Source organism: Pectinophora gossypiella, chromosome 4 (assembly GCF_024362695.1).
Source record: "Pectinophora gossypiella chromosome 4, ilPecGoss1.1, whole genome shotgun sequence".
NCBI classification, from domain to species: Eukaryota; Metazoa; Arthropoda; class Insecta; order Lepidoptera; family Gelechiidae; genus Pectinophora; species Pectinophora gossypiella.
This window is the reverse complement of record NC_065407.1, coordinates 7,683,493-7,703,512: the sequence shown is the minus strand read 5'-3', so window position 1 is coordinate 7,703,512 and position 20,020 is coordinate 7,683,493. Positions and strand designations below refer to the sequence as shown.

At 36.6% G+C, this 20,020-nt stretch overlaps 4 protein-coding genes across 8 annotated transcripts in view; 2 read left to right on the top strand and 2 right to left on the bottom strand.

Annotated features, from left to right (window-relative positions):
- Nucleotides 1-3,425, bottom strand: part of LOC126366222 (probable glutamine--tRNA ligase) — a 76,819-nt gene extending 73,394 nt beyond the window's left edge. Inside the window, exon 1 of one of the 3 annotated variants that reach the window (XM_050009259.1) lies at nucleotides 3,301-3,425. The gene's annotated coding sequence lies outside the window, so the exon portion shown is untranslated. Of the gene's footprint in view, nucleotides 1-2,929; nucleotides 3,063-3,300 lie in introns of those variants that run through there. The other 2 variants (XM_050009258.1, XM_050009260.1) reach the window with 2 other exon arrangements.
- On the top strand, nucleotides 1-17,100 carry LOC126366336 (insulin-related peptide 4-like). 3 transcript variants are annotated; one of them, XM_050009455.1, is made up of 5 exons: nucleotides 1-139; nucleotides 8,875-9,050; nucleotides 12,878-12,992; nucleotides 13,233-13,377; nucleotides 16,092-17,100. In XM_050009455.1, the coding sequence occupies exons 2-5, from the start codon at nucleotides 8,882-8,884 to the stop codon at nucleotides 16,230-16,232; spliced, it is 570 nt and encodes a 189-aa protein (XP_049865412.1). In that variant the 5' UTR covers nucleotides 1-139; nucleotides 8,875-8,881; the 3' UTR covers nucleotides 16,233-17,100. The 3 variants fall into 3 exon arrangements, with proteins under 3 accessions (XP_049865412.1, XP_049865411.1, XP_049865414.1); XM_050009454.1 differs by having other exon boundaries at nucleotides 13,233-13,474; XM_050009457.1 differs by having other exon boundaries at nucleotides 13,233-13,397; nucleotides 16,092-16,220.
- Nucleotides 17,092-18,448, bottom strand: LOC126366334 (translation initiation factor IF-3, mitochondrial-like). Its single transcript, XM_050009449.1, has 3 exons — nucleotides 18,159-18,448; nucleotides 17,850-18,078; nucleotides 17,092-17,654 (listed from the first exon to the last, which is right to left on the bottom strand). Exons 1-3 carry the CDS (start codon nucleotides 18,407-18,409, stop codon nucleotides 17,484-17,486), a joined length of 651 nt encoding a protein of 216 aa, XP_049865406.1. The 5' UTR covers nucleotides 18,410-18,448; the 3' UTR covers nucleotides 17,092-17,483.
- A 365-nt stretch (nucleotides 18,449-18,813) lies between these two features.
- On the top strand, nucleotides 18,814-19,997 carry LOC126366356 (60S ribosomal protein L39). The gene is made up of 3 exons (XM_050009479.1): nucleotides 18,814-18,907; nucleotides 19,003-19,106; nucleotides 19,858-19,997. Exons 1-3 carry the CDS (start codon nucleotides 18,905-18,907, stop codon nucleotides 19,904-19,906), a joined length of 156 nt encoding a protein of 51 aa, XP_049865436.1. The 5' UTR covers nucleotides 18,814-18,904; the 3' UTR covers nucleotides 19,907-19,997.
- The last annotated feature ends 23 nt before the right edge of the window (nucleotides 19,998-20,020 follow it).

Sequence of the window (20,020 nt, the reverse complement as noted above, 5' to 3'; positions counted from 1 at the left end):
AGCTGCTCAGACGCCGCGACTGACGCGTACAGCCTCGCCACGATCCCGCGGACACACGCAATCGCGACTCCACGCACCCAATCGCTAATTCACTGGCAACACCAGAAGACACTCTGTGTTTTGAACCTCTGCAAGCAAGGTGAGTTCACTTGACAGCCACGTAACCATGTCACGGAATAGTGAGCTTTTAAGTTATGTTACCTTCTGTAGCTTCAATTTTACAAAGTTGAACTTAATATTAATTTAAAAATATTTTTTGTTTATTTAAAAAGGTATATTATGTAAATAAACATGTTGGCTCTAATCAAGTAAATTTAATTTTAACATGATTAATTAAGGCGATGTGTTTGGTAACATAAAAACGTAACATATTTAAGATAATAAAAGGTTTAAATAAGTAACAGATATTTTTAAAACTTGACACGAGTTTGACTGCCGCTATTATCGATGTTTAAGGTTAACAGAGTGTCTTATTTTTAACAAGCTTTTATTTAACTCGTTTTATATTTTTCTCTTGCAATTTCATGCACACCTCGTTTTTACACATCCAACACCTTTGATCTCTTTTTATATCCACACTCATATTTACGTCCTTTTCGTCACAAACTCATCATACCATCCTTATATTTACCTCCCAACGTGTCTGTAGTTTTAAACTTCCTCATACTTCACACCTTATTTGTCCATTCGTGTACAAGTCTATCACAGCGGTATGTAATTTTAAAAACTATATAATATCAACTCTACATTTTACTACTACCTTCTACTACAAAATATATTAGTAGTTCAGAGGCCTTCGGTCGGCTGCAATACTGGCAAATAAGCTACTAACCCGCAATTGATAAAATCTCGGAAGAGGTGTCTTCCGAGACAACGCATAGCCTTCAGTCTTTGCTCTACGGTTATGTGGTGACATAAAAGTAGAGAGATGAAGAGTAGTAAGCAGTGGGACCGGAATGGGACAATTTAAGCTCTCAACTCACATTATAAAATACAATGCTTCTATTTTCTCTTTGTCCAAACAAAACAAAAATAAAGTACCTAAGCAAATTAAATTCTGTTACACGATAAATATAATAATTGATGAACATGGAGATTAACATTTGTTTGTATTAAAAAATGCGATGATTGCCGAGGGGCATTAGGAACATAGGACAGGGGTCTTAGCCAAGTTGCAAACGATTACGAAAAACAACAGATACCACGATAAAAATATATGGGTTTGACATGTCACCTCGGCTAACACCCTAGCCCTGTACCTACAATCCTCTGACAAAATAGAAATATGAAGACTATCGAATACAAACACTAGTAGGTATCTAGGTAGGTAAATATTTTCTTAACAGGTTACAAGCATTACTATATAAAAGCTGTACCTAAAACAAGCTTGAGAAGTGTAGTTCAAAACACGTTCAAAACATGAACAAAAGTCTAACCAGGGCTCAGCACTAGAGAATTCCTAAACCAAAATCAGACAAACAAAAAAGGATGACTTTCAAACATTTAAGGAAAACACGATTACTTTGTTCCCGATCCATCTCAAAGAATTTACCATCGATCCATTCTAGACATTAAGTATACCTGTAGTACTAAAACCTGTTTCAGGTATGTTAGGTGTTATAATTAAAATATGGAGAACTTGTAGTTTTTACGAGCTAGCGGCATGTTAAAAGCAAATACGATGTAAATGTATCCCATCTTAACCTTAGTTCTGAGAATCGTGAACCCAATCAGCTCTCAGGGATTTACAACCTGATCCATGCAAGCTGGAAGGAATTCAACATAATTCTAGCTTCGTTTAGATCGTTAAACCATAAAGTTTGATTTGATATCCAACGGCAGACTGGGGGCCGCTTCAGAGGTCTTTCAAGATTCAAAGTATTCAAAGTACGTTAAAATAAAATATAAGAATGTTACACGTTACGTGCCTAATAATTCAATAAATAAGTACCATCACAAAGAAAGACCCATTCTATCTAGTTCTAAATAAGTCTGTTATTAGGTTACCTATAATATCGTTCGATTTACAAATTCAATTGGTTTATTTACCTATCTCTAAATTAAACATGTTCATCCATTATTTTATGTCATCGCGTCGCACTCGCTCTACACGAGAATATTGTGCAGTACCATTCAGGAAAAATACACGAGTAGCTATGTTATATAACAATACACCTGAGATACGGGTCCCGAATAACCACAATATCGCGTCATAGACGACCTAACCTAGCCTAATGAGTTAAAAATAGCTAGACTAAGATCGCGGAGGTGCCCGAAGTGCCTAACTGAACGGACACTGACCGCACACTCGCCAATTGGGAGAGACGGCGCACACTTGACCCCGCAAACTTTAAATTGTCTTTTGTTACCTATCGTCTGTCTACCTTGTTGCCAGGGGAACCGATCCGCGAGCTAGTACCACTACTAGTACACACCACACACCTCACAACATTGTAGTAAACGGCAGTACACGTGTATACACTCAGCACCACTTTTATGACATGCAATTTAAACTTGATAACGGAAAACTACTAAAACGAGGGATGTCGCTTTCAAATTGTAGAGCCTGCGTCACCAAACAACTTCATTTGACTTTTCTTATACCGGCTACTGTAAATAAATAAGAATATAACAATTCTTAACTTAGTAGGTAGGCTATATCGCAAGTATAACTAGGTAGGTACCTACCTACTACTTCATAATTTTAGGTTTTCAATCGGCCATTTACCTACTTTGAAACTATGATTTCAAAACATTTTCTCTAGGCATCACCAATGAGTAGAAATAAAGTAGGTTTACTTTAATATTTCCTTTGATGATGCCATATTGCCTTAAAGTGTAATATTTGCCAGTTCTCTCTACTTAGTATAAGATGTATTCACGGTAAGTATGTATCTAACCGTCAGTTAGAGATAACTATATAATCTACCTTTGGCACCAGCAATTACAAAAATTACAACTTCTAAGTTGCGTCAATACATAGCACAGTCAAATACTCGAGTCATACTGGAATTCCACAGACCAAATGTTTTAAAATATTGAACGTTTATATAATCTGAAACGCCAAGTTCGAGGGTCCACTTCAAAACGCCTTTCACTTTAGTAGAACTCAAGGTAGATAAGATTTTAAACCAAGATTATAAACTTGGATCAGTTTCATGCATAGCAATTTAAAATAAATCGTTAGGATCGGGTGTCGCAGGCACGACGACGTGATTGTCTGTAACGAACGAGCTGGGATTGCATCGAAAATAACACAATACGCCTCCGCCGTGTATAATCTGTAAACAACGCGTTTACTAAAGCAGTAGCAAGGCTGCAGATCAAGTGAGAGATTCATGTAGTTATCCAATCGAGTGCAGAAGCACCGAGCGCCGCGCGGCGCGGGAGGCGCGGGCGCACACCGCGCGCACGCGCCCTGCGTGTGACCGATTGACTGCCGACACACTACTCACTCACACGGTCCTCGAGCAGCTAACATTGTCTCACCATTGCACTGAATGCGGCATTGCAAATACAATATTATAACGAATATTAAACAACCCACGTTTTCCAGGCCTGAAATTCCAAGAAAGTGTCATCAACAAACATTTACTACTATATTCATTCACAGAGTAACCAATAAGTAACTTATGCTCTTCGTAATGTACCGAAAAAAACCGCCATCTAAGCTTTTCACAGCATAGAGATTGGGATCCTAAGTAGCCAAGGTATTGTTTCTAGCCTAGATAATTTGGCGCCCGCGGGATAACGGAATGAAATATAATGTGTGAGATGCACCAGCTTTCGATCAGTATAAGTTTCTTGTTAAAAGCTTCCACAAAAAAAAACCGAAAAATTTATAAAACCTAATCTCCGTAATTATACGCTTAAAATTATTATCTCGAACTACATAAACAGCGTTTATTTTACCAAATCCTATTTCCTCTAGCGGCAAGTTTTTGTTCACCGTGGTGTGCATGCGTTTACTCTATGCCACTTCCCACTCTCACGTTGCATGCGACGCATCAGCTGGAGACTCACGCTATAAATAGAATGCATGTATCAATACCAACTACTTCACAGGGTGCACACAGTTTCATATCATCCATAACGTCTATGTAGAATGTCAAACCAGCTTGTCTACGTTAAACAAGTTATGGCCAATGTAGAATTCTATACCAAAGATAAACACTTAAAGCTACGTAACTTAACCCCAATCGATAACTTATATAAAGTGGACTTTAAATATAAGTATATAACTAATCATTATCGCGTACTTACTATACTAACAACAGTTTATTATTTAAGAACATGTCTTAGATAAAATTTACGAAGAATGGCTGAAAATCTCGAAAATAGCATGGCAATTTAACAACACTTCCGAAAAGCATACGGACTTACACACATAACATTTTAAACATAAACAGTAGGTACTTAACCTAAATGTACCAGACATACTGCACTAAACCCGGCAAAAGCCAATTTCAATAAAAGCAAGAAGATCGTTACAAGCCGCCTGAACGAAGACAAATAAACAAACGTTACGTTATGGAACGTGAGCTATTATGTATAATAGGGCGTTACGAAAGGATATAATGTGGCACCCACCCTATGCTATTCTCGGAGTGGCACTTAAAGAAAGGAAGCAGCTGATTTGCATTTTTTTTATAAACGAGGAAGGTGATTTCGTCATCATTCTGATAGGCCTTTTATGAGATTATTGCATATAATCACAATCCAAGGTTAGACCGCTTCGAATTTATTTAAGCTAATTTAAGTAAAAAGTATAAGTTTTTGCTTGTTATTCTCGATTTTTTATTTGAAATACTTTTTACCGCCAGATTATAAATTATATTATTTTTGGTCTGTCTGTGCCTTCAGCCGGATATAACTCAAAAACTATGAAATAATTCATATATAATTAAATACTAATAGGAGTAAGATAGGTACAGGGTAACCATGGGCTTTGTCATTGGTAACTGTATTGTCGTAAAATTTACATCAAGCCAAAAGATTGGCAATCTGATCCTGGCTAATTTAACACTTCATTCAATAAAATTAATGAATAGAAATTTAGATGGACATTAAGATGTGAATATGACTTCAGCATAGCAGGGACATTGTGTATCAGTGGCCTGAATCTGATCATATACACTTTGATTCATTGCAACGCCCGGACTCTGCAAAATTCGTTTTTGTCCATAGAGAACAAAGAAATTACTTTAAAAACAAATGTTACGTGATAGATAAGAAACCGTAATACTTACATACCTATTATTACGTAACTGATTTAAATTATATAATCTGGTGTCAATGTTAAACTTATAAATCTACTCGGAAATGATGACATAAGGTTAGAAAACAACTCGCCGGTGGTTATTGAACTACAAATTTGTCGTAATTGTGATTCATTCATCACCGCACTATTGTACAGATAAGTTGAAAAACATTGCTCATTTGGTCCAAGGAGAGCTGTTGCTTTATATAGACCAGATATCAATTGTTTACAATGTTTAACTCGAAACATCTGTAAACAACATGAAATATACACGTGAACCGGATTCGCACCTTAAATATAATAATTCATATTTTTCGAGGCATTATTGCAAAGCACTTTATATGCTTATCGACAGTAAGTAATATCCAAAATGAATGAGCAAACATTATTGCATTTCACTGCCGAATGCATTTAGGAAATGAAAAGTTTTAGAGGGCGGTGCTGGTGTCATGTTACACCCTTCAGTCATATAAAAGGAAAAATCCTGCTCAGGTTACCGTATTCCCGGCTCGCGTTACGCGCCCAACATAAGATGGAATAAAAGTTCTTTCGCAGATCTTATATGTAAGTATACAGTATTTTCTTATTGTATCGAAGTATCATTCGCTATTTTATTTGCCTACTTATTCATAAATATCTTTATTTCTCGCTTAGATATTATGTCAGCTGTCACAAATATTATTGTAACTTGAAAATTGTTATATGTGTAACGTGTATTCCGTGTAACGGTAAGAAATTATTATTTGTCCCTTGCATTATTACGAGGTGATATTCAATCGATAGTATTCTCAATTTATAAATTGGGATACGCGAAAACGTCACCCTAAACTTACTACGTAAATCAAAAATCTATAGGTATAAAAAAATATTTTGGAGTTCACTGAACAAGTCTAGTCTGAATAGTTCAAAACATTCCTTACAAACCTTAACAAGCTAGAGTTACGGTGGCCCCGGCTTGTTTAATTGTCTTTTTTAATGTTTCGCAATAGCTACAAATACCAGCATACGCACACGCATATACGCATGTGAAGTTCGTTGTGAACAGTATAAGATGTCTTATTTCACTGAACACTAGCTGCCCAACACGAATACGAACCATAATCTGCGTTAATAATGATTTGATCGGTGCGCGTAAGTCACACGAGACAAATAGAAACAACTATCAATCAGACCCATTTTTGTGAAGTTACCAGAACCCACATCAGCCACCCGTGTGCGTTACCCCAACAAGAAAGTATCTCCTAGAGTTATATGAGTAGAACGTATAGTTGGTGCCTTATCTGCTGTAAATGTGCCCCCACATAAAAAATGTGTGCCCCCTGTCGTTTCGAAAAAAAATCGAAAAAACGATTCTTGCTGGGGTAACGTTTTTCTAGCAGGAAAATTCTAAACGAATGATCGGAGAGAGAAAAACTGTGCATGGCCAGATAGCTTATATGTGTGCCAAAATGTGCCCCCAAAAATAAAATCTGTGCCCCTTCAGATTTTCGAGATATTGCATTTCCTGCTGGAGTAACGTTTTGATGAATAGTATATCTCTAAAACCATTGCATGTGCCCCTGTAGAATAAACATACGCGAGTAGCTCTTAATGTGTGCCCCTTTGTGCCCCAATTAGATTTTAGAAAATATTTATAGTTTTCAAGTTATCGCGGTTTTATGAAAACCCGAAAAAACATCGCAGCGCCTAAATGAGACAAGGCATAACTTCGCTGAAAACTGTATTCGGTCTTTCTTGACGCTAATAATAACCATACAAAGTTTCAAAAATGTTCATGCATGCGTTTTTGAATAATCTTGCTAAAAGTAAAAACGATGGTGTCATAACTTTGACGGCAAAATACAAGGAACTGGCACAATCCCAGATGTGTAGGTGTAAACCAAAATCTTGTGCCTTTAGTCAAAAATATATGGTGAAAATATTGAGCTTCAAATGTTACGCATTAAGTAAATATAAACAAAAAACCAAAATATGTAAACAACGGCTGGTTATCCGACCAAATCTGAATGACTACTAAAAAGCGACGGATTCATACATATCGATGACCTTCTTTACTTTACTCACTAACCGGTTCACACGTGTTGTGCCTGAGTACACTGAAGTAGAAAAGTAATAACTAATAAAATAAAGTTGTTATTGGATTATATTTTAATAGCTGTTTCTATGACCTTACACATGATTAAGTACATTTATAAGAGCCATTTTCAAATAAAATGTACATGTGACTAACATGCTCAAAATCGTGACCAAACTGTTTTGTGACATACCTGTATTTTTATACTAATGTAAATAATAATTTCCACATCAACAAGCTGTTTCATTTATATAGTCACAAGGTGCATTTAATATATTTTTTAATTAGCCCTCAAAACTTTTGAACGCGACTGTAAGGACAACAGCTTAGGTATAATACGTCCAATAAAGAAGGTCCTCGTTAAGTATGAATCCGTCGCTTTTTAGTAGTCATTCAGATTTGGTCGGATAACCAGCCGTTGTTTACATATTTTGGTTTTTTGTTTATATTTACTTAATGCGTAACATTTGAAGCTCAATATTTTCACCATATATTTTTGACTAAAGGCACAAGATTTTGGTTTACACCTACACATCTGGGATTGTGCCAGTTCCTTGTATTTTGCCGTCAAAGTTATGACACCATCGTTTTTACTTTTAGCAAGATTATTCAAAAACGCATGCATGAACATTTTTGAAACTTTGTATGGTTATTATTAGCGTCAAGAAAGACCGAATACAGTTTTCAGCGAAGTTATGCCTTGTCTCATTTAGGCGCTGCGATGTTTTTTCGGGTTTTCATAAAACCGCGATAACTTGAAAACTATAAATATTTTCTAAAATCTAATTGGGGCACAAAGGGGCACACATTAAGAGCTACTCGCGTATGTTTATTCTACAGGGGCACATGCAATGGTTTTAGAGATATACTATTCATCAAAACGTTACTCCAGCAGGAAATGCAATATCTCGAAAATCTGAAGGGGCACAGATTTTATTTTTGGGGGCACATTTTGGCACACATATAAGCTATCTGGCCATGCACAGTTTTTCTCTCTCCGATCATTCGTTTAGAATTTTCCTGCTAGAAAAACGTTACCCCAGCAAGAATCGTTTTTTCGATTTTTTTTCGAAACGACAGGGGGCACACATTTTTTATGTGGGGGCACATTTACAGCAGATAAGGCACCAACTATACGTTCTACTCATAAAACTCTAGGAGATACTTTCTTGTTGGGGTAACGCACACCAGCCACCCACACGTTAAGCCGTTGGTCCCGGTTACTACTTACCGATGTGAGAAAGTAGTCGTTACACGAGTCAGGGGCCTTTAGCGGCTCAATAATAACCCTGACACCAGGTTTGATAAGGTTGGTAATCCACTTCACAACAGTGATAAGCAACACGATAGAAGAACCCACAACAAGTCCGTTATATTCTAGGGGCAGTCTTAATAAACTAATCCCAGCTGAGACCGACTACGCTCAAGTTCCTGCTTTTATATAAAATCTGTCAATTTGACATGACTTGTAGGGCAGTCTCGAAGCTAAGATTCGTAGCTCTTGTGATAACAGTGTTGTTCATTTGTTATATTGTTCCAGTATCAGTATGCTGGTGAAGACGGCGGTGCAGGTGGCGATGCTAGCGGCGGCGGTGCTCTGCGGGGCGCGGACCGAAGCCGCCACCTCCTCCTTTAAGCTCTGCGGACGCGAGCTCGGAGAGATCATGAAGCGCGTCTGCCGTGTCTACAATAGCCCCCAATGGGACGTTCCTACAGGTACATTCTGTCAATTTTACAAACATACATAAAATCTTGCCTGTTTCCCGTCCGAAACAAATCAAACAAATTGGAGATTTCCATAGAAAAGGTTTAGTAACATCTACTCTGAACCGGCGTACGTGTATGAAACGATTGATGAATGTGGAGGAAGCAAGACAAGTATGTCAGAATCGAAGCAAATGGACTTCCATAGTCACTGCTTACCCCGGTGGGAAATAGGCGTACTGTATGTGTATGTTTCCTGTCGGATAGGTAGATACCACGGAATTCCGCTTACGACCTTGACATTGACACATCATTTTCGCTTCTTCCGCTGTCATCATAATCTTCATAATATTTAGTATACGTAAGTACATACTCGCCAATGGTTTAGAGTGGGTACTCTTAACCTGGCCATTCTTTACAACAACCTGAATTTCATCGCGGTATGTTCGCCTAGGATTTCCTATTCCAACTTCACTTACATCCGCTTCAGAAATAAGTTCCGTTAGTCTACTTTAATTTTGTACAAAGTCTACGTCGAGTTGCCTTGAACTCTTCTTGTACGTAAATCAGTCTCAATTTTCAGTTTATTTTGTACTAAAGTATAGATTGCAACCGGACCTAATATCAAAGTAGTTATAATAGGGATCTAGGTATCTACTTACGCATAGTATATATCCTATGCGTGATAATATTGGTGATCGAATACCAGCTAATTTTTCTAAGTAGGTAGGTATGTAAGATACACGTGTTAAATGTTTTGCGTAACTTAATCAGTTATTACGACTTACTATACAAATTACATAAAATTACGCATGATCTCAACTATTTGTTATTATTATTTTTTAAGTAGGTATAGGTTTTCACTACACACGAAATCATATCAACGGATATTCACCTCCATTTATCTTTTTGACACCTCGAAATATTATTATTTTGACCTAGGTGACGATGACCTTTCAATTTTTATTAAGTACTCTGCTACTCAGTTAGCCCAAATAAAAATATTTATATAATATTCATTTTATTTTAAAAAATATAACATCCGCCAAGCAACTACTTGTTATATATAGATACACTAGACATTGGTAATAAGAAGGTCATGCCCGATAACATTCCATTAAATTGTCAACATCCTATCTTGTAAGCAAAAATCTAAAATAGGTACATCATCTTCTTAATCAAATTAGTTATGCATGCTCGCTTTATCGATTAAATGACCAATTGACACAAAAATGACCCAATTAATTATTTAAAACAAAACAGTTATTAATTATGAAAAGTTGTTTATATCTGTCACAGATGGTGGTCACAAACGATTAATTCTTGTTTTTGATCAAAACATTATTAGAACGTTCTTGGAATCGCCTCTGTCTATTTTGCGGGAGAGAATAATGTTAGCAGAGCAGTGAATAGGTATTTTAGATTATGATCTAGACTATTCACTTCCCGTATTATAAAGTTACTCTATGCTATTCACGCTGTAGTATTCTACCGTTGTGTTCGCGGTCACTTTATCACACATCCATTGACCTCTTGAGTGTTTACGTCTGGTAATCACAGGAAAAACATGCAGAGTTCACCTCTTATTAAATTGTGACCTCACAGACCATGTTCCATACTGACTATATATTATACAGGGTGGCCCAGAAGTTCAGGTTCAAAATGAAAAATTAGAAAGAGGGGCTCATTAGCTACCAGAAACACCCCCATGTATGTTCAGCAATTATTTACGGTTTAGGAGATCAGGGACAGTGTTTGGGGATAACTTTTTCCTTGAAATCTATGTACCTTCATTAAAATACGAATACCAAAAGTGACTGCAAGTTTTGTCTTCGGAGTGTTGCTATGTCTACCCTGTTAGCGATTACAAGCGTGATTTTTATTTACTTTTGATTGAAAATGTGTCTTTGAGCACCTTAACAACGTTAGAAAGTAGCAGCTACATTGTATGAGAATGTCAAATTTTCCTTCAAATCTGTCTGTCTTGCAATCTTTGAGGGCTAATTACTTAGTTTTTTGCCCGTATTAAGGGTACTTTTTATTAATGTTTCAAAAAGCCTATTAAATGGAGCAGTTTTTAAGAAATACTTTCAGGGTCCATGACAATCTCATGTGTTTATTATTCTTCGGCAAAGTTTTAACAACTGTAACAATTTTGGTTGTATTCTCACTTTGACTTCCGATAACTTTTTTGTTATCTTTGATTTCACTTTGATTTATATTTGATTGAGCGGTACACAGACTTAGGCATAGTTGTGAAGTAAAATAAAATAATTATTAAGAAAGGGATAGCGACAAAATGATTATCTCTGAAGTAAGGTCGAAAATCTAGAAAAAGGTACAAAATGGGTCATATCTCCTAAACCGTAAATAATTGCTGAACATACATGGGGGTGTTTCTGGTAGCTAATGAGCCCCTCTTTCTAATTTTTCATTTTGAACCTGAACTTCTGGGCCACCCTGTATATTTAATATAGGAGATACAAGTAGGATGTCTAAACTGATTATGGTAGGTCAAATACATGCATACTCTACTGATTAGAGATTATAGAAAATGCGCTTGAGATGAGTATTATTAAAAATCAACCAAACACTCAAACTCAGGACAGATTGGCATAGGACCATGACTATCTTCTAAGCAATGTCTAAGCTTCACTATTTGGAAGAATTTCAGAGAAATATACCTATTTTCTTGTTTCGTACTTTTTAGAGCGTGATATTTCCGTAGCCGGGTTTTAGTTTTTATTTATATTATTTTGAGGTCTTATTTATTGAGATAACATGCTTCCGATACGTATTTTATGCAAAATTTGGAGATAAAACCTATCCGGAACGTGTCACAACAGTCATGTTATCAATTCAACATAATTATCGTGTAAATACAAGAAAACTGCTTTGGCTTAATGTGTTTAATTATAAGTTTATATCTTTAAGTATCTATTGTGTAAGCTGTTGGTTTCCTTAATAAAGAAAAATAAATAAATAAATAAATAAAACTCGCAAGTAACAGCTACATATTTAAAGTTTGCAAATTAAGCCCTTTCATTTCATTTGAAATCCAACACACTACAAAAAATACAGGGTGTTAGTGACATCGTAACGAAAACTGAGGGGGATGATTCAGACCATGATTCTGAGTTAAAATTAAGAGGAATTTTCCGTCGCAAAATTCATGACTTTTTTTAGTATTTTTTTAATTATTTTCAATTCTATACTTTGCGATCGAAGATTCCACTTGATATTAACTCAGAATAATGAGCTAAATCAGCCCTCTCAGTATTCGTTACGATGTCACTTACACCCCGTACCAGTACATACAGGTAGTCATACAAGTACGTATGGGTGTTAGTGACACCGTAACGAATACTGAGGGGGATGATTCGGACCATGATTCTGAGTTGATATTAAGTGGAATTTCCTGTCAGAAAATTCATGAAAATTTTTGTTTTTTTTTTAATTATTTACCATTCCATACTTTTGCGACGAAAAATTCCACTTGATATCAACTCAGAATCATGGCTTGAATCATCCCTCAAAGTTTTCGTTACGATGTCACTAACACCCTGTATATTATTCATCCTCACTTTAGTTGCTCTATAGGGCGCCACATTGAATTTCGCGTGTCGACATATAGCCTATAACCACCAGATAATGAAGATGCTTCTACTGACACCTTAGATAGGAACAGACGCGCATACACAAACACGTACATAACCCTCCTTTTTGCTTCGCCGCAGTCGGGTAAAAACTTATGTGAATAGAACTGCCCTTGTATACGTGATAGTTATAAAACGTAGTCATAAATCTCGTGAGATTTATCAGGATTTATCTTATTTCAGTGGTAGAGCAGCCAGCGACTGTGGTGAGGCGGAAAAGAGGCATCGCGGACGAGTGCTGTACCGACGGAGGATGTACCTGGGAGCAACTCAGCGAGTACTGCTCAGTTAGTGCCAAGTAAGTAACCATATGAAAAAAAAACTCACTTAAAAATATGTAACCATATGAAAAAAATATGTTTAGCTAACTATACAACACTCCCTCCTTGGTAAGATATTCTATACGTGTATTCCCACGATAAACCCCGTGCATCAAGTCGACTCCCGCCGTAAAAAATCGACGTCTTATTGACTTGATGGGCTGGTATCTTGCAATGTTATCCTGTCCCGGGTGTTATGAGTTATCTCTTTATTTCAGTTCTGACGTCCTGCTGGAGGACACGCACATGATAGCGGACCGGTCGGCGGAGGTGGAGAGCGGCGCGGTGGTGGCGGCGCCGGCGGTGGTGTCCGAGCCGCGCGCGGAGCCCGACGCGGGCAAGGCAGCGAGCGCACGGCGAGAGGTGGGGCGGCGGAGTAGCGGGTACGGGCGCGCAAGAGGCCGCCGCTGCTGGTGTCGGCGCAGGCGGCGCCAAAGCCGACGGCGGGCCTCCCTCATGGGTAACATGGTGTGTCTGTCTTCGTCGTCTCCTGTTCTCGACTGTAGTTTTTTTTTTGTTTTTTGACCGAGTGAAACCCTCGGTTGCAACAAAAGTACTGTTAATAATAGTTGCCGAACTCTGTTATCCGGATAGAAAAATTGTGCTGTAGTTTTCCGATAAATTTTATTTTTGCAGTCGTAGACCCTTTTAAAATACTTTAACGGACTATTTATTTAAATATATAGTATTAATAAATAATTAAATATTAGGAAAGGTACACAAGTACCTATCTATATTTTAACTAATTAAATTTATACTTTAACATGCTTTAAAGATAATAATTATTTTGATTATGTAAGAACAAGAACATTTTTTGATTTTTTTTTATATAAGTATAATATGCCATTATAAACAGAATATAATACAATTTTAAACAGAAACGTCCTAAAATTACAAGCTTCAATCGAAAGCTTGACACAAATGGACTTTATTTAGTCAAACATTGACCGAGAACAAGCGAGCGACGAGTAACTAACCCTCATAATAACGCTTTATGCATGTTTACTAATGAAGTCACGTAACACCCGTCATTGTACATTTACATTTCATCGGGGGTGCATTTGGGGGAGGGGAGGGTTTAAAAACGGTCGCATCGAAGTAATTCGTCTAAAAAGCAATATTGTAATTTGACAGTTGCGCATTTAAAAGTAATTGCGCATTGCCAACAAATGTCAAAAAGCAATATTGCTATTTTACGTGAATTGCTTCAACACGGTGTTTTTAACCTCCCTGGAATCATTAACCAACACCCATACTTTCAGCCATACAGTGCACGAACATAACATTTGCCTGCTAGTTATATGAATTTACCCCTTTACTTAGTGGAGAAACAGTCGTTTTAAACCTTTATCTCCGAGTGCCCACCAGAACACAGAAACCTATCTTCATCAGCCCATTAACGTCCCCACTACTGGGGCACGGGCCTTCCCTATGGATGGATGTTTGAGAAGAAACCTATTCGATTTAAAATTTATAATCAACTCCTCTGGGTGTTTTGGCTAGTCGGGACCAGGGACAGCAGCTTGGTTATGCTTATAATGCATTGATTGAGGGGAAGCCTGAGCCCAGCAGTGGGGAATTCAACTAAAAAAACATATCCACCGATCATTATATCCAATAATGGCCTCCGTGGTCCAGTGGTTGAACATTGGTCTCACGATCCGGTAGTCCTGGTTTCGAATCCCGGTGGGGAAACATCACAAAAATCATTTTGTGAGCCCTAGTTTGGTGAGAACATACAGGCTAATCACCTGATTGTCCGAAAGTAAAATGATCCGTGCTTAGGAAGGCACGTTAAGCCGTTGGTCCCGGTTACTACTTACTGATGCAAGTTAGTAGTCGTTACATGAGCCATGTTATGGGCCTTTGGCGCTCAATAGTAACCCTTACACCAGGATGATGGGGTTGGTGATCTACCTCACAACCCACACGATAGAAGAAGATTATATCCATTGAGACTTTAACCAATGAGGGACTTTCCAGGATACGTTTACCAAAAACAATATAGAAGGCGTTGTACAGCTTTAACGGGATAATTACCTATTTTATCATTACTCCGAGTAATACATAATTATTCCAAAATGAATTGTTGCTTGATATAATTAATTATGTTGCTAGGTACCTACCTATGTTACTTCTCTTTATTTTGTTCAGAATAATAATGGGAGACAGATGTAATTGTGCCTGGGTGTAAAGGGTCATTACATAAACTGCCTATATACGTCCCACTGCTGGGCACAGGCCTCCCCTCAATCAACCGGAGGGGGTATGGAGCATACTCCACCACGCTGCTCTAGTGCGGTTTGGAGGAGGTGTTTTTACGGCTAATAGCCGGGACCAACGGCTTAACGTGCCCTCCGAAGCACCTGTCATTATTTATACCCAAAAACAAAAATAAAAGATGCATATATCTGTTCCATGAAATTAGAAGGCTAAACGAAGAAAAATCTGTACAGCGCCATCTATATTGTTTTTGAGGAACGTAGCGTGGAAAGTCCCTCATTGTGGTCTTAAACTACGTAAATGTCCTTTATACCTACTTATGGGCAATTCGACAAAAATATTGTATGGGTATTATAGTAAGTACTTAATAACTTTTTAAAGAAAAGGTTGCCGGGTGCTGTTTCGCTATTTTAAGGGTTAACACATGTTTCTCCATTGGGTAGGTAGGTGCCTAATTAAGAAAACCAGTATATACCTATTTAACGTTATTTCCTCCCAATGAATATAATCCGTTAGAATACTAAAGTTAGGAAAAAGGTAACTACGTAATGCCTACTTAAGTAATACGGTTAGATAAAGGTAAAAAAAATTCGTTGCCACGACCGCATTTTATGAAATACCTATTAATTATTAGTAATTAATATTTAAATACGTCGGACTCAGTAAGGATTACTTAATAATTAATTTGAAACTTCATTTAATTACTTCAATTGTATTGCGGTGACATGAAGTAGCGCCTGGCGATCGATGGCTCTCCCTAGCCGCAAAAGCTTTTACGTAGATCTGATATATCGGACAACATACTGCGATGACTGAATTTGGTAGTTACAACGTGTCTCGTGTGGTTGTTACAGGACATGGTAAGAAGTGCAGCGCGCGCTGCGCCCGTGGTCGGCACCGTGTCGCCGCTACTCACGTGGGGCCGCACGCTCAACACTGACCTGCCGCAGATCGACCGAGACCGGTACGCTTACGTCGCCGTCTATTCCACATAACACCGCCTGCCATCAACCGGACTCAAATCTGACAGGACACTCCACACTCTTGATGAAATGTCGTCGGTTCAACACACACGTTTAGCCGGCTCTATAGCAAAGAGTCGTAGTAAGTTCTTTCAAGTGTTCATTTAAATAATGTAGATGTTTGGTAGATATTCTATTTAAGCCCTTAATTTATGATAGCGTAGTAAAACTCGACAATATTATTACGAAGACTCGATTATTGTACTTGTGTATCACTGAACAGTAAACTTGTTAAAAAGTAGAGAGTGACTGTGTTCGACTATTAGTTGTGATTATTATTTACTGTAGAAATCTTATAGAGAAAGAACACTTGAAAATATTGTAAAGTTCGTCAGTCCTTGCCTGAAGTATTATGTTCGTTTCGAGGTTTTGTCAAGTATGTTAATTAAGTAAGAAATTTATTTTTCAGCATTCTTGTTTCGTATTAATTCCAGTGATTACTTGGGAAATAACTGATTTTACGCGAATTAGAAGGATTCCCTAAAATGGAGTTGTAATTAGCCATATTATTTATAAGTTTATAAATAAATAGTTGTAGAATGTAATCATCCATAATATCATCGCAGCATCATACTAGCTCATTTAAAAATGGTCAAATTATGTCTAAGATGTTTTTATAAATAATCGCCTACTATTTAAGATAGGTATAAAGATCTCTAAAGCATCTGTGATAAATCCAACTGATAAACGTAACACATTTATTTATGTTATATTTTATTAGTAACACCATGCCTAGTGTAACATATCTTGTCTTGTTAGTTTGTTTATAAGTGTAGGTAATCTCATAGTTAACAATGCGACTGACGAAGTGGGCGAATTAAATAAATCTTCATTTATTTTACTGCATTGTTTTACTCATGAAAATATGATTATATCAAAACAATTTTACCCAATTCTTAAACTTATTTTTTCAGCTAAAACCTAATCAACAATATAAAAAATAATGACTTCTAATAAACTAAATAAAACTTTTAACTTAAATTATGTCCATATTTACTGGTTACACAAAAGTGTCCCTTGATTTCTTTCACTGGCATATGTATGATTTAGCAGCATCAGCATTTAAACATTGTCACAGTCAACACTCTTAGTTTGACTAGAGTCAGCTGACAACTTTGTGTGATGTTGTAACTTCACTTGACTAGATTTGTTATGTCTTGAAAAGTAATACTTTTCTAAAATAATGTACTTTGCTACTAAAACCACGACAATACCTATGCCTAGTCAAAGTGGACCCGAGTCGCCATCCTGGTTGGAGCTGGGCTTGTTTGAATCTTGTGAACTGCTGTCCCTGGAGGGAAGAAGTTGAAATTTCAAGTTATTACCTTTGTTTCTTTTCTGCACAACTTTTCCCACTGCTTTTATATTGCTTTCAATGACGGAATAAATCTTTTCCTGAAAATAATTTACTTAAGTTAATAATAATATATCAACACACACAGCCATAAAAGAAGCTAGTGGTAGCTAGTAAAAAAGTAAAATAACTATTAAACTGATTATATCATTATAACATTCCCAACAATTGCTACATCAATTCCACAATAACCACTTTAAATAAGTAAACAGATAAATTGGGTTAAATACACTTACCAAGTTTTGTGCTCCTGCCTCTCCTTCTCCTGCTATAACTACCCTCACTTCGTATTGTTTCTCCAGCAGCTTCATCATTTTCTTTACTCCTGTCATGAGGTCATTCTGCCCTATCCTCGCAGATAATGTCAACAGTTTCTCTCCTTTTACCAAGGCGTTTTGGCGAGCCACCTGCTTCTCTTTCCTTTTCTGCAACTCTTCTTCGTGATATTCAGCATTTGTCATTAACCTACGCATAAAATAATTAAATTCTACATTGAAAAACATTAAAAAACTGTTTTCTATAGCAATTAAATAACAAATACTTACTTATAAACCGGCCGCCTCGTCTTCGAATCAACGTCTTGTATTTTCACTAATTTCAACTCCCTTCTAAGAGACAAGTTTTGCGCATTTTTAAGATCTGTAATACTGACTGAATTATCAGGAGCAATCAATGTTATTCTATTTTCGAAATTTTTCTTCTTAGGTACATCTTTGCCATCTGCTGTTATTCTTGTGCTTACCGCACGACATTCAACAAGCCTACGAATGCTTAACAAAGATATTAATTTATTCATATTTAAATATAATTGAAATCGAGAATACAAAAATCAAACAACAGACAGATATCAGCATCAGCTGGCCAACTTGTCACTTGATTGTTGACATTTGATTTTTTTTGACAGAGGACTGTAACTCTTTGAGTCTTGCTTGTGAAGTTGTGAGTGACGTGATATAATTTATTTTAGCACGGTCCTTATTAATAGGAGCTACCACACGAGGCTATCAGAAACTGGCGGTGACCGTGGTTGTAGTTTTGTCCTTATTTTATGCCGTGGTTTTACCACAGTATTTTGTCAATCAAAATACTACGCTACAAATAACGATCTCATTGCTGTAACAATAAGGTCAATTTTTGTTTTAATCCTAAATCATGATTGACGAATGAATGATCAAAAAAATTGCTCTAATAGTCACCTTCACCTATCGACCATAGATTATAAACTTCACGTTGCTACTGGCAACACTAACTGTCTCTCTTTCATTTTGTTGTGACAGCTGCAAGCGGCAAAATGGTTAGTAAAATTTTAGAGAAAAATCTGTTTTTATTAAAGTAATCCTTGTTTGAAACTTATGTTGAACTATATGAATTGTTTCGGTTTTATTTCAGTCTGCTCACAAGACATTTATTATCAAGCGGAAGCTCGCTAAGAAGCTGAAACAGAACAGACCTATTCCTCAATGGGTTAGAATGCGTACAGGAAACACAATCAGGTATATAATTTTTTATATAATTATAACTAATGCTGCAAAACTATCATACATTCGGTTTTCAACCCCACGTACCGCACGTACTGATATAGTTTGTTTACTATAACTATTTAGGTTATATTGATTAACTTGTTAAGTTCCACCCTTAGTCTATTATTGTTAAATAAAAGCATAATTTCACTTTGTGTCAATCTCTCCAATATTTAATAATATTAAATACCAAATTCTGATAATTTTCCATTACAAAAATGACTGCAACTCCTTTATCAATTACATCAAATAGTGAAACTTACAAAATTGTAATGCACAATGTGTCTTAAGTGATATTTGTTTGAGGTTAGGTGTTAAAAAAAAGTTGATATGATCAACATTACACATAATTCACAGACATTTTATAACTGGAGCTGCACAAGTGAATGCATTCTTATACTATTCCCGTTCTAGCATAGTGCATATGACAAGAGTACAGCCTGGTGTTAATAGATCAAGATAATGGTTTATATTGACAGCTGTTATACACCAGAGGTAGAATGCAAACCTCCCAAAAAGTATACTTAATTTTAAAAGTAATGGTTGGAATATTGTTATCATTACCATGGTATACAATGTAATATAATAATGTTATACACCATCATTTTTCAGTAAAGTTAACAGGGCTTCGTTATTTATAAACAGTGACTACTGTAAACTGTTGTGTGTTGGTTCTCAACTATTGTAAGTGTATTGGTACTTAAATGTTTAACTTTGTTTCCAGATACAACGCCAAGAGGCGTCACTGGAGGAGGACTAAGCTGAAGCTGTAAGGAGTGTTGTGCGATGTCTGTACCTTGTAAGCTGAATAAAACAACTTAAAAAAAATTGCCTTTTTAATTTCATTTCATTTAGTTTTTTTCTATCTTAACAAAATACCTATAAAT